The sequence below is a fragment of the Squalius cephalus genome, assembly GCF_949319135.1.
Source record: "Squalius cephalus genome assembly, chromosome: 19".
Lineage (NCBI taxonomy): Eukaryota > Metazoa > Chordata > Actinopteri > Cypriniformes > Leuciscidae > Squalius > Squalius cephalus.
In genome coordinates this window covers 14,348,256-14,362,764 of record NC_137140.1, presented here as the reverse complement: position 1 = coordinate 14,362,764, position 14,509 = coordinate 14,348,256, and the positions used below count along the sequence as shown (strand labels likewise).

Genomic DNA, 14,509 nt, shown 5'->3' with positions numbered 1-14,509 from the left:
TGACATGTGATGATGAGTGCACGCAGGGCTGTGCACGCAGTGGTGCTCGGGCACGAGACATGAAGGCATCTGATTGGTTCTTTACATTCGCACCGAATGGCAGTGATTGGTCAGAGTTTTTACTGTCCTACAGCTGAATCCGTGTATCATTCGTTCAATCGTTTTTTGATTATATATTGAAAGTAGAAAAATGAGAAAACAGTTCCTTTTTCGATTTTTCATTTTTTCCAAAAAAACGAAAAACAAGAATTCAGCTTGATTTTTCGTTTTTCGTTCTGAGGTAGCAAAATTAATAAACAGCTGGAAAATTCGATTTCTACACGTGGGCGGGAATGAAACGCCCCTTTCCTCTGATTTGTCAGCCGAAGATCAAACTGTCCCGTCATCAGCTCTTCCTCAGTTCTGCACTGCAGAATAAGAGTCCTCCGTTGTGTGGATTCTTAACGCGTTTATTGCAACTTTTTCATGTTTTCCATCAACGAGACTCGACACAACCCGTACTGGGGAATAGACTAGACGGGGCTTTCTTCTTTGTAGACCAGAGTTCTCAAGTGCCAGGGGATTGCTATTTTCATATTTTCCGAACTGTAAAGTTTTTTTTATTTTTTTATCATGAACCACGCTGAGTTTTATTCCTAAGTGACTATATAATGCATTTTACTTCAAATAATCTAAATGTTGACTTTGAAAAGTAGGCGCGTCCGAAGGCTATTCACTCTATTTTGGTTCATTTTTGGTGTGCGCCAGAAAGATGTTCAAGGAGACTGAGACGCACTAAAGTAGAAATCATGTTGTTTTCTTTATTTTTCAAAGGCATAACATTTTGTAGTCATTTTGAATGTACACAAATAAAAATATATTTTTTTACTGTTTCGAATGACAGAGTAACGAATAACAAAGTTATTTCCCCTGCTGAGCAACAAATCCAAGTGATGGCGCCGACGCATCGCTCGCTCTCACAACATAGGCTATTATCAGTTCACTTCTGGCATTGCTAACTTGACATCGCAGCCTGTTCATTATTAAAATAAAACACAGTCAACCAAATATATAAAAAGTTATTCTGCTTAATTTAATTCGTCTGTTGTACAATATAAAGGCTGTGCCGCACAGCAGTTATTCCAAACTCATTTCCCATGCTGTGAAGATGATGATTTAGCCTATACGTGTAGGCCTATAGGCCTATTGGGACTCGACTGAAGTTTAAAGCCTTCTTTACATTACTAGTTAGCATCCAAATTTTGCATTGCAAATATGGAAACTTGGGACCGAGATGCGCGAAACCAACGTCGGTACAGTTTTGGCTTGGTTTGGCAATTTGTTTAGGCTTGGCGTTTAAAATAGGCTAAATGTTGTTTATAATAAAGGAAACAATAGGCTATTATTATAAGCTATTAGGTTATATTTTTATTATACGTGGCTACTTATTTTTTATTCTTGTTGTTTTCTGAATACCATTCATTTAAGGATTTGACATAGGCAAATGTCAAAGGGGAAGTAATGGTAAGGGGAAGTAAAATACGCATAGAAATAGCCTATATGTTATTAATAGTGTTTATAATGTTAATGTTGAATTTTATTTACCGGTCTTTTTCTGAATAGGCTAATAATAAAATGCGTTTGTTTCCCTCTCAACATGACCCAGTGCACTGCGCACAAGCGCACATCTTTGAGATATAAATTAATAAATTTTAATAAAACACAATAAGGCCTACATTATAAAACTCAGAAGAGTATGTATTTTAATATCTCTGTTGTTCTCTGTTCTCCGGTTGTTAGATAGTCAGTCTGAATGACAGTTCATGCGTTTATGTTAATATAGCCTAGGCTTAGGCTATATAGCTATAGCCTATAGTCAATGCATTATTCTTTTCTTTTTCTATAAGTGTTAAAATATTTAATTTACAACTAATTATATTGATTATCTATATCTACATTTATTATTTTAAAAAAAATTTACTGGGCGATCGAGGGCGACCATGTTAGGCTAACAGCCTTCATTTACCCTGCATACCGAGCTGATGCAAAGCATAAAGTTAGGTGAATTTATATCTACACAGAAGAAAGCCCTGTGTAGTTTATTTCCCAGTACGGGTTGTGTCGAACCATTCGTTAGTCTGTTTGTTTGATGAAAAAAAGATTAAATGTAGTTGCAATAAACGCGTTAAGAATCCACACAACGGAGGACTCTTATTCTGCAGTGCAGAACTGAGGAAGAGCTGATGACGGGACAGTTTGATCTTCGGCTGACAAATCAGAGGAAAGGGGCGTTTCATTCCCGCCCACGTGTAGAAATCGAATTTTCCAGCTGTTTATTAATTTTGCTACCTCAGAACGAAAAACGAAAAATCAAGCTGAATTCTTGTTTTTCGTTTTTTTGGAAAAAATGAAAAATCGAAAAAGGAACTGTTTTCTCATTTTTCTACTTTTAATATTAAATCAAAAAAACGATTGAACGAATGATACACGGATTCAGCTGCTACAGAGGTCAGAATTTTTCCATTCCTTTTTCTGAACACATAATGTATTGACTACTATCAGAATGGAAGGACCATTTCACCCAGTATAAAAAAAAAAATGTTTCTGAACAGGATTACCTACCCTACCTTTAATCACTTGATTTCAAAAACAACACATTTCAGCGCTAGATCGCCTCTTATTTAACAAACGAACGAAATGAATGCTCTGCTAGTTAACTGGAGATGTTTTATTTTGGTACATTCGTCCCGCGATATGTTTCAAAAGTGGTGGGGACAATATCGACCTTAGCAAAAAGTGGTGGGGACATGTCCCACCCGTCCCACCCGCAAATTACGCCTATGCAAGGGGTACATTCTATTGGGGATCCCTTGTAACAAACGTAAATTGGAGAAAAGCCTGGCTTTTGCCTAGTAAATTTTGTGTTTCCAACAAAGTTAAGGAACTTCATTATAAAATCCTTCATAAAATCTATCATGTTAACTCATCCATCTCTAAATATTCTGATATTGATGAAACTTGCTCTTTTTGAGGTTTTGTTGAAGAAACAGCCACCCATTTATTTTAATGATTGTAATGTAGGCCTAACCAATAGATTTTGGGTTGAATTACGTTTTTTTTTAGCCCTACAAATGTGACCCACACCTTCATTCTCAAATACGTTATCTTTTATTATGAAAACCCAAAGCTGCTGTCCCTTGAATATGTTGTTAATTTCTTTATCTTGTATGCAAAATTCTTCATCCACAAGAAAAAATGTCTTAAGTCTCCTTTAAGCTTTCCTCTTTTTCTTGCTGAATTTAACTCTTTTATTTCATCCCTTAGACTTGTAAATAACAACAACAAAAAAGTGCACAATGTTTTATGCATTATGATAATTTATTCAAAGAAATGACTTAACCTTATTATTATGCTTTTCTTTTTCTTTTCTTTTTTTGTGTATGTATAATTACGTAATTTAATGTATGCAAATCCAGGATATTTATGTTTTCTGTTGTGTATCATTGTTTGTTCATTGTAAAAGATACAACCATGCTTAACTTCCCTGAGCTTAGTTATATAAGTTCTGCAATAAATTAAATAAAAAGATTTAAAAAAATTAAATAAAATTGGGAGGGGAAGTTATTTTGAATAAATATTAGGAGGGTACATGATTACCCATGATTATGATTATTATTATAATAAATTATTTTATTATAATAAATATAATGATAAATTATTTTTAATAAATACTGCAATATTCCATAAAAATAAGAATGGACGATTTTGATTTAATGGTGACTTTAAAGCAAAACACAAAATAAATCATGAAACAATTTTTTTTTTATTTAGTCAGCAAAATTTGTTTTCATAACTTGCAAAATCATAACATTAACTATGCAAAGTTGACTCTTGTCTAAATCTACGTGAAGCCAACAATAAAACCACAGAAAACTAGCCATTTTACTAGCAATTCAAAGCCTACTAGTTACTAAGTTGCTAATGTTATAGGTAGCATTAGATTAATTGTTCCGCTTACCTTTATTTTGAAACCTAAGTCTAGTATTACAGAGGAAGTAAACTGTCCGGTTGTTGCTTAATTCACAGCTTCACATGAGTGGCCTTTAAAACCAAACAGTGCGTCCTTCTTTGCGTAGTCAGAACTTATATTAAGAAACAATGTCAACAGCGATGAACTTCGGAACCAAGACGTTCCGACCCCGTCCACCGGACAAAGGAGCGTTTCCCTTGGATCATTTCGGTAAGTGATTATGCGCATGCACCGTTGAGCAATAAGCAGTCATAATTTCAGCGTCCCAATTCGCTTATTTATACTGTGCCCTAAAAGTATTTACTGTTTTTATGAAGAAAAAGTACAAGCTTAGGGAGATACTACTTCGTCATAATTGCGTATTTAACCTAACGCTCTGTCGCTTAATTGTATCATTCATGGGAATGATCATACCACTACTGCCTTAAATGTGGAACAATACAAATTACATGTCTTAGTCATAAATAACGACTTTTGAATTCTAAGCATATTGAAGGGGATTTAAAAAATAAAAATTAAAAAATAAATAAAGCTAATTTAAGACATGTATATCACATGTTTTCAATGTCCCTATATGCCCATCCCAATTTCATTATAAATGCAACACTTCCTTGTATGTGATTATCATTTTTACATTGTTGAGTATATCAATAAAGATTTTCTCTAATGTATATATTCTTAATTATTTAATTATTTAATTTATTTTAGTTATTATAATGAAGGTGTTTAGCTTGTCCCTCAATTTATTGTCCATCCTCTTATTTTTGACTACTTCCCCTTTGAATGAAAATTGTAAAAATTAAATGGCATATCATTAAGTTGTCATCACTTCTTTGGAGGGAAAACAACTTGGGAAAGTGAGTGAGATCCTCTATTATTTTAATGGTCTATTTTTATTTTTATTTATTTTTCATCAATTTTATCTTTCAAATTTGATGTGGTCAACCTTAGTACGCCCACCCTGTTTCACTCAAAAGACTAAAACAAATAATTTCAAATCATAAGGTAGCACAGTTTGACTGATTAAGCTGTAAAATTCCCTACATGTTTTTTTTTTTCAGATGACAAGAGAATAACACGGGTCAAAATCACCATAAAGTGCCTTTGAGACTTCACAATTTCCCCCCAAAAAATCTGAGATTTTCCATTTAACTTCATATGTGTTGTATTAAGGAGACATTAGGCTGTTAGAAATGCATATTGGTCAAGCTCCAGCACTTTTTATAAATTAACTGCAAGCTGACAATATACGAGCAAACCATAAAATATGTCCACCCTGTCATGGACAAATTCATAGTAGAATAAATAAATTTTCATTGCATAGTGATTATAAAATGTAGATCTGTGGAAAGATAATGTGTCCCTTTCCCAACAAAACATTTTAGTTAATGGTAAAAGTATTTTGATAATAATGAATTTACTGCTTAAATATGTATTGCCCAATAAAATATGCGATAGTTGCACATTCTATTCTAAATAAAATCTAACAACAAAGATATTTAGTCAAACTTTAAAACAATACTAACCTGCCCTCATTTGTTTATTAAGAAATCACACACAAGGTTTTGGTAACTTGTTAAAATAATTAGTTTATTTTCATCATAAAAGTTGAAAATGACAGGGTGGACAACAAAGTGACAGGGTGGAACCAAGCGGCAACCTCCCCGTCTCTCTCTTGAAACCAACACGGAAGTGAGTTAAACTGCAATTCATTGACTGGCCGCTTGGCCTGGCTGCAGAAGTGAGTCAAATCTGTATCTCCCTCATGTTAAAATTACCAACTTTACAGCAGAAAAAAATATGTTTACAGCCTGGATCTCTATGTGGCTTTGGTCTATACAGCTAATTTTGCCCTTCATAACAACTGTGAGGGGGGTGAATTATTTTATAACTCGTCCGTTTAGTTGATTAATATTTAAATTTAAGGGTGTGGCCAGTGGCCACTTGAGTGACAGATGGATTGCCGCTGTCAGTGCTAGCCGTTTGTCTGCTGTTACTAGCCGTCACTTCACCTCAGCAAATGTTAGCTGAACTTGCCATCTCTGCAGTGTTTGTGCTTTTTTTCGGGATTATTTCATACAATTTAATACTTGGGTACAAAGCCCACGTCTTTGGATTCCGTCGTTATCGTTCGAGAGAACAACCAGCGCTGTATTTCAGTTGTTTTCCTCTGTGAACATGCATTAATGGATGTCTGACAATTTCGTTGCTTTTTGGGGTTTTCAAATTTAAAACGTCAATAAAGGCTCGTTCGTTCTGCTCTCACGGAACAGATGGATTATAATATGCTTATGTACCGTCAGATGAAATCATGCAGGCGTCGGCGCTTTCTCCGTCCGTGCAATAAATGCACATGAATGAGCGCGGATTTTCTAGCGCATTTACTTGCACTTCAAAGGCAATATATCTATGGTTTAACCCATTTGAGAGACGGCCAAAATCAGAATTTAAAATGGACTGAATAAGCTCTCTACGAACTTGAGCAATGCCGCGCTGACGGACCATGAAATAGTGACGGACATGTGCACATAAATCACTGTCACACACAAACACTCTCGAAGTAATACACAGTCTCACTTGTAGCCATGTCTTTTAACAATTATAATATTTCGAAGGGCAAAAATAGGAACGTTTAATTGGCTTTACATCATCAGCTAACTCGATCACTTCGAGCTAGGTGATTTCAGATAGCCAGGCCAGGCTCCTCAGCTCCACTCACGCCCCGCCTGTTTGCCTATTTTCTGTTATCCGGGAGTGACGCAAGGCCAAGATGGCGACGGCCGGCTCCGCCCACTTTAGGCTTCAAAAATGCTCTTCAGAAACCTACGGGTGACGTCACGGACACTACGTCCATATTTTTTTACAGTCTATGGGTGGAACTTGGCATGACAGGGTGGACAAATGCTTTAATGGGTGAACTAGAACGAGGAACATTAGAAAAACAACAGGAACTTCAAGAAACCCTTAACCAATATAGAAGAAGGAGGGGCCTGGCTCAGACTGATTTTCAGGAGTTGCAAATGTCCACCCTGTCATGGAACAGGGTGGTCATTTTTTGGCTAAAATTAGTATTTAATAAGCACATGGTGTACAGCAGTTAGCAAAGTGATTCACTGTTGAAGCTGACTGTGCACTGTTTAAAATGTATATTTAGAATTTCTGAAAAGTTTTTATATTAACTAATATTTCACAATGACAGGGTGGACATGTTAAGCTTGACAACACGCAACTACAAACACAATATGATGAAAATTAGGAAATATAAGTGTAGATACTTACTGTGTGTGTTGCAGATGTTTTAACATCCACTGAAGAAAGACCAAATGGGGGAGGGGATGTCACTGAGTACATAAGTTGGTTTCTTAAAGGGGCGTTTACCCCATAATGACAGGGTGGACAGCAATTTCAGGGACACATGCAAACTGCTTAGTATTATTATGAACATAAAATATAAATAATCAAAATGACTTGTTTTATTAAATAGCTTGCTGAGGACAATAAGTACATTAAAAAAGTATTTTAATTTTATGTAATTTAACCACTTTTTACACTCACTGAATTTAGCTGAGCAGCGTGTGGGACATGCCAAAATCGCATACATCCAATCAAAGAAAATGGTATAAAATCAGAAAAACACATTTCAAGAGACGTATCATTGTTCTTGTATGTGTGTAAGTGTTTGGCCATTTATAATACAACCTCAGAATTTCATTATTTTGCATTATGTTCATGATGACTGAGCGATTCTGATGAGGACACCAAAGGCACTTTATAGTGATATTGACAGATAACAAGAACATCTATGGCGAGAGATCTTTTCAGTTGCTGCATTCTTTTCATGTCAAGTCAAGTCATCTTCATTTATGTAGCACTTTTAACCATGTAGATTGTTCCAAAGCGGCTTTAAAGTCTATTTAAACGAATGTTGTGGTCAATAGTGTCAAATGCAGCACTAAGATCGAGTAACACCAATAGAGAGATACAACCACGATCGGATGATAAGAGCAAATCATTTGTGACTCTAATGAGAGCAGTCTCAGTTCCTAGAGTTCGCGGACGTATCGCCTGTGATAATTAATGCGATATGGCTCAGCTTGTCAGATAACTACGGTTCTGTGTTGTAAATGCTGCTCCATCTGAAAGCAGGTGATGGCGATTTACTACTAATCAAGGAACCGGCTTTACTGACGAGATGCGCCTAACAATGTTAGGCGCATATCGCCCAGCCCTACTCCAGAGGCACTGCTGGTCTCTTCTTGCCTAATAGTGGGCTGTAGGGAAACATTAGATAGATGTTAAAAGATTTTCCATTTAAAACAGATATAAGAAAATAATGCTAACCACTAACCAGTATAGAGATTAATCTCCAGATGAACATAGGCTTGGTTTTAAAAAATCAGATAAATAATATAGAATTTTTAAATACTTTGACATTTTAAAATAACTATTTAAACAATTGCATTAAAACAGATATAAGAAAATAATGCTAACCACCACTAACCAGTATAGAGATTAATCACCAGATGAACATAGGCTTGGTTTTAAAAATCAGATAAATAATATAGCATTTTTAAATACTTTCTGACATTTTAAAATAACTATTTAAACAATGTAATAAATTAATTAAATAAAGCCTACCTGAAGGCTGGCTGCCTCCACAACCTGTCTGGAATAAATGTCACTGATGTCATCTGTGGTCAGGAAAGGCAGTGACTTAAATCGTGGATCCAGGGCCGATGCTGTGTGGAGGGTGTTTTTTTTCTTCAACAGCGCTGTATCTCTTCTGCAGATCTTGACTTATTGCCTGTTTGATGTCCCTCACAATTGGTTTGTCCCCCATTGTCTCTTGTGTGTCATTTAGCAGCTTTGCCTGCACTGGAGCAATGATAGACAAAGTGGGATTCTTCTCCTCTGAAACAAGCATTATGTCCTCAGCATCTGTAATGTCATTTTCGTTTAGGGTGCAGATATCACTGCCTGACCTCCTGACCTCAGAGGACAACAGAGCAGCACAGATCGCTGGTTGCTGTTCCAAGAAACGTTCAAGCATTTCGTACCCACTGTTCCAACAGGTCACAACATCGATCTTGAGCTTGTGAGTGGGGAGGTCCAGAAGCTTTTGTTTTTGCTCCAACATGAAGTTGGCGATTGTACTGCGGTGGAAAAAAGTGGTTATGCCCTGGACTCTTCCTAGTAACATGGCGACAGCAGGCAGATTTAGTGCGCGCTGTGAGGCGAGGTTGAGCATATGGGCAAAACATTTCACGTGAAGGTACCCCCCCACAACCATGTTGGACGTGTTATCCGTAACCAAAACAATCTGTTTGTTAGTGATTCCCCACTCTTCGGTTGCCGTTTTCAGCAACTCAGCCATCTCATGCATCACCCTGGTTTGTAAAACATGAGTTAAATGCTGCCATTCATTCGTGATGTGATGCGTGGTTATGGTCATGTATGACTCCGTAGCTCTTGATAGCAACTCCTTCGGCTAAACTCAAAGTTTCATTTACCTCATCTCTGACTTCGCTGTAGAGTTTGGGGATGGCAATGTAGGTAAAATATTTTACCAGTATGCTAAGCAGATTCTGGAAACCTTCGTTCTCCACCACACTGTAAGGCTGTAAATCTTTGGAGATAAAGTAGGCTATCGCCTCAGTGATTTTCTTAGCTCTTTCGGAGTTTGGAGGTAACTTTATCATTTTTGTTTGGTCCAAGGTGCGTTGATTTGGGGGTAGGACAACAACTTTGGGGCGTTTCACTTACTCAGTGGCCGCTAACTCCAAATGGTACCTTGTAAGATGGGCTCTCAAGTTTGTCGTATCCCCACTGTACTTAATCTTCATGTGGCATTCCTTGCATATAGCATGCTGCATGTCAAGGTCTTTACTATTCGCTTTTTGATGAAAACCAAAATTTACCCATACTTTCGATAAAGCAATCTTTAGTGGCAGAAGTGATAGTTCTAACATATTTGTAACACGGAGTCGGCTTTGCAGCCTTGGCTAAATGTAATTTACATGATACTAGATAATGATCTGAAATGTCATCGCTCTGCTGCAGAATTTCAACGGCATCAACATTTATTCTGTGTGATAATATTAGATCTAGAGTATGATTACGACAATGAGTAGGTCTTAACACGTGTTGTCTAACTCCAATAGAGTTCAGAATGTCTTTAAATGCCAATCCCAATGCATCTTTTTCATTATCTATATCTATATTAAAATCACCAACAATTAGTACTTTATCTGCAGCCAATACAGTACTAACTCTGATAGAAAGTCAGCAAAATCTTTATGGTGCCCTGGTGGCCTGTATACAGTAGCCAGCACAAATCTCAAAGTGATTTGTCATTTACACTATATATTTTTACATTAAGCACCAACACTTCAAAAGAAGTATATTTAAAACTAGATTTCTTAGTGATTTTGAAAATATTACTATAAATTACAGCGACACCTTTGCTGATGTTTCTACTAACCTTTGCGTTTCAAACGAGGTTCATGTTTATAACAGTAATCTTGCGGGGTGGACTCATTTAAAGTAATGTAATCGTTTGGTTTTAGCAAGGTTTCTGTCAAACACAGCACATCTATATTATAGTCAGTAATCATATCATTAACAATTGCTTTTGAAGTAAAGCCTGTTTTATACTTCTGCGTCAAACTGCCGCCGTAGCTACGTCGTAGGCTGTGTGTAAGCGCGCGTACCCTACGGCGTACCCTGACGTGCACCTCTCCAAAAATGTAACAACGTGTCAATTCTACGTGGACACAAGCGCGGTGATTGGTCTGCCAGAACCCCTCCCTCGGGGTTTCACATGCTCCCTAGGTGCGCGTCAACGCGGACAACGACACAGAAGTATAAATTAAAACCAACACGTTGCCTACGGCGTATAGGCTCCGGCGTAGGTCCGACGCAGAAGTATAATGAGGCCTTGAGGGGTCGAATATTCAGCAACCCAAGCTTTATCATTTGCTCATCTGTATTATAGCTGTTTTTTATTTGTTGAACATCAATTCAATTTTTGATGGGTTGAAAAGTTTTTTGGATTTCCAAATTCGGGGAACAGATACAGTCATATGTGATGATATCTAGGTGAAAGAGTCTCTATGTGATGGGATTTATCTGACCTTTGTGACGGGAGACAGCTAGCAGACAGTCGGTTAAGCCAGTCTGTCTGCTTCCTGACCTGAGCCCCAGATTGTCATGTTTTATCTCTAAGACTATAAGCCAAATTACTAGAGAGAAGAGCAGAACCATCCCAGGAGGGATGAATACCATCTCTTTTCAATAGGTCAGGTCTGCTCCAAAAACTTTTCAAATTCTCTATATTATTTTGCAAACACCACTTCGACAGCCAGCCATTGAGTGAACACTAGAGTCTCATGTGTACTGTACTTTACAGTACATAGTACTGACTATCTCATCACTCCAGCACTTTTAAATTTGCTTTGATGTCAGGCACTCTGGCTCCCAGCAAACATGTGACTATGGTGGCTGGTGTCTCTATTTTCACGTTCCGTGTAATAGAATCGCCAATAACTAGGGCACAATCAACAGGATTCTCAGTGGGTGTTTCACTGAGTGGGGAGAACCCGTTTAACCCTCTGAGGTCTGAGCTGTTTTCTGGGCCCTGGAGGTGTTCTGACATGCTCTGACATTTCTGGTTATTTCTGTTACTTGTGACATTTTCATGGCTAAAGTCTAATTACACTGTATTCAGCACAAACTCTGCTACAATAACTGTATCAGCAGCATGTATGTAAAAGTTTGTAGTTTTGAGATAATGACATTTATGCGTGGTTTGTGAAAATACAAAAAAAAATTCTCACTGAAATAAAGCCATGAAATCCATACTGATTATTTCTTCACAAGACTTTTGAAAATTGTATGACGTAGCCTAGAATATTTGCTGCAAAACTATGTGAAAATCACCCTGACTGCTCATTCAGATAAGACAATATATTGATTAAAAAATTTTACGACGTGTTTTGTGTGAAAAAGCTTTATGCGGGAGCTCATTAATATGTAAGCTCTTCACACCTGAGAAAGACAAAGAACCTCCCCTAACGGCCCTATTAGGAGCTATCAGGGCCTATCATTCTGAGCAACCTTGCACAATACTGTAAATGAGATTTAAAAAAGAATGGCTTTTAAATTGTTTGGATTTATTTACAACACAACATAATCCAAAGATACACAACAAATGCCAAAAAAGCACTTCAAAGACAGAGACCTTTGTGCCATTCCTAAAAACATTGTACATACCTTTCATTTCCAAGATTTTCACTTTACCGTGTTCACGTACAGAGACTCATGTGAATGTTGAAGTCCTCAGTGGCATCTGGGCCCTGAAAAAAAAAAAGTGAACATACTGATATCAAGAGAAAGGCCTGCACGATTTTGGAAATAAATATTAGATTTTTCTGGTTAAAATTGCTTTTTAAAATTCCTTTTTAAAATTCACAGAATACACACACACACACAAATGTTTCCAACAATATATAATATAATGAACACCAGGTTTGTTGTGCCTTGTAGTAGTGATCGACCGATATATCGGTCGGCCGATAAATCGGGCCGATATTTGCGGGTTTGACGTGTATCGGCATCGGCCGATAAGCGGCTGCTGCGTTCGCCGATAGTTTTTTCCCGGCATTATTTACAGACAGGCGTCCGCAGACAGCTCTGTGTTGCGTGCAGCCCATGCACTGCCCCTCCCACACACACTAGCAGAGTGCTGGAAGCCTCTTCAAGACAACGGCAAGTTTTAAACTTTCAAAGCATCTTTTAACTGTTTGTCTTAGCTGAAATATTGACATACACTTTAAAAGTGGAAACACGTTGCTCTATATGTTCGTGCAACTAAGCAAGTTTGTGGGTCCAAATGGAAAACTCGAATGCCTCATCTATAAAACTGCTTGTCATTGTATTTAGGGAGCTGCAAATAGCTAAGTTTGAGGCTATCCATATGCATACGGCAGCTGTTCATTGGCACTGGTCATAGGATTAAATAATGCCGACGTTGTTCCGTAATATTTGTGGGAGTTTTATTCAGCGTCCACCTGAGGTTTGGACGTGTGCTCATAAAAAAAGCGACGCGGTTGCGACACGCATGCGATGCAGCGCGCTCGTTTGTCCAGGCGCTCCTATGCCGTGTTGAGATGAAAACATCAAAATTTTTTAGGGCCTGTTCACATATCGCGTCTTTTGCGCGCTCAAGTTCGTTATTTCAAATGTAGGCGCGCGGTATGCGCGCTCATAATGGAAGCGACGCGCTCGTTTTTTCCAAGCGCGTCCGCGCCGCATCGAGATAAAAACATCTCAACTTTTCAGAATGCCGCAAGCGTGGTGGAATAATACGACAGCATCGAAAGCTTGGCCGAACAGCTGATCATAGCTGGACAGGGCGGGTTTTTATTTCTCATCTCCATAAATATATTCGTAAAGGGCAGGAAATAAATTAATCCTTCCTCCATGTCATCATGGAGAGCGCAGTTCATGGCTGCATAGCAACGACAGACGTTTATTATGCTGCTTGCTTGTTGCTACTGTGTGCAATAGTGTAATTATTTTACTCATGCTTAAATATTTATTTTCAGAATTTACTTAAAGAATTTGAATTATGCTTAAATATTTATTTTCAGTAATTTTAGCACTGAAGTTTTTTTTACTTGTTCTACCTCACATGTTTTTAATATTTGTCAAATATTGTTTTTTTTTTAAGTTCAATAAATGTTCCTTTTTTAAATTGAGACTTGTAACATTTGTTATCATCATTGTGTCATTTTTATGATTTAAATTGAGTGAGCAAAAACAGTATCGGCTCCAAATATCGGCCCAAGAAAATCAGCAGCCCGTATCGGTCATCAGCTAAGGCTGATGAAAAAAAATCGGTATCGGCATCGGCACTAAAAAATCCATATCGGTCGATCCCTACCTTGTAGGCATAAGGTATATGCGCAGTGCCGGATAAAATAATAATAACAATAAATAACGTATAGCAGTATAAATCTTCCAAAAGATTTCAGTAACAACTAAGCTAGAGAAAAATATATTGATTATCATGTTACTTCAAATGTTTCCATCCGTTATGATGATATGAAATGAGATAATAATAAAAACATGAAGCCATTTGGTGCGTTTTGCTTTCATCCAAAATATGATACAGTACATTCAAACGCGATCGCGCAGCAAAATATTAAACATTCAAACGCGATCGCGCTCAAATGTAAAACATTATGGTTACCATATACATATCTACGTTTGAGCAGATATCCACAAACACAGTAACGGTAAACACGGGTCTAAATATTATAATATTCCCCATATATCTAGCAACAGTTCAACTGCAACGTGACATTTATGCAACAATAACAAACTAATATGTAAGAATTTCTTACCTTACATCTTTCTTGTCTTCAAATCGCGTTCTTCTTCTTCTGAGGTAGCCTAAATCCAATGTAAGCTCAGGCACGTCTTTCAAACTCGACGAAA

The 14,509-nt window shown here is 37.3% G+C and overlaps 1 protein-coding gene across 1 annotated transcript in view; it reads left to right on the top strand.

Annotated features, from left to right (window-relative positions):
• Window positions 1–4,025: 4,025 nt before the first annotated feature.
• The window catches only part of cox19 (cytochrome c oxidase assembly factor COX19), a 47,231-nt gene continuing 36,747 nt past the window's right edge, over window positions 4,026–14,509 (top strand). The window contains exon 1 of the mRNA XM_079852200.1: window positions 4,026–4,219. Within this exon, the coding sequence (XP_079708326.1) occupies window positions 4,138–4,219 (82 nt within the window). The 5' untranslated portion in view covers window positions 4,026–4,137. The remainder of the gene's footprint in view (window positions 4,220–14,509) is intronic.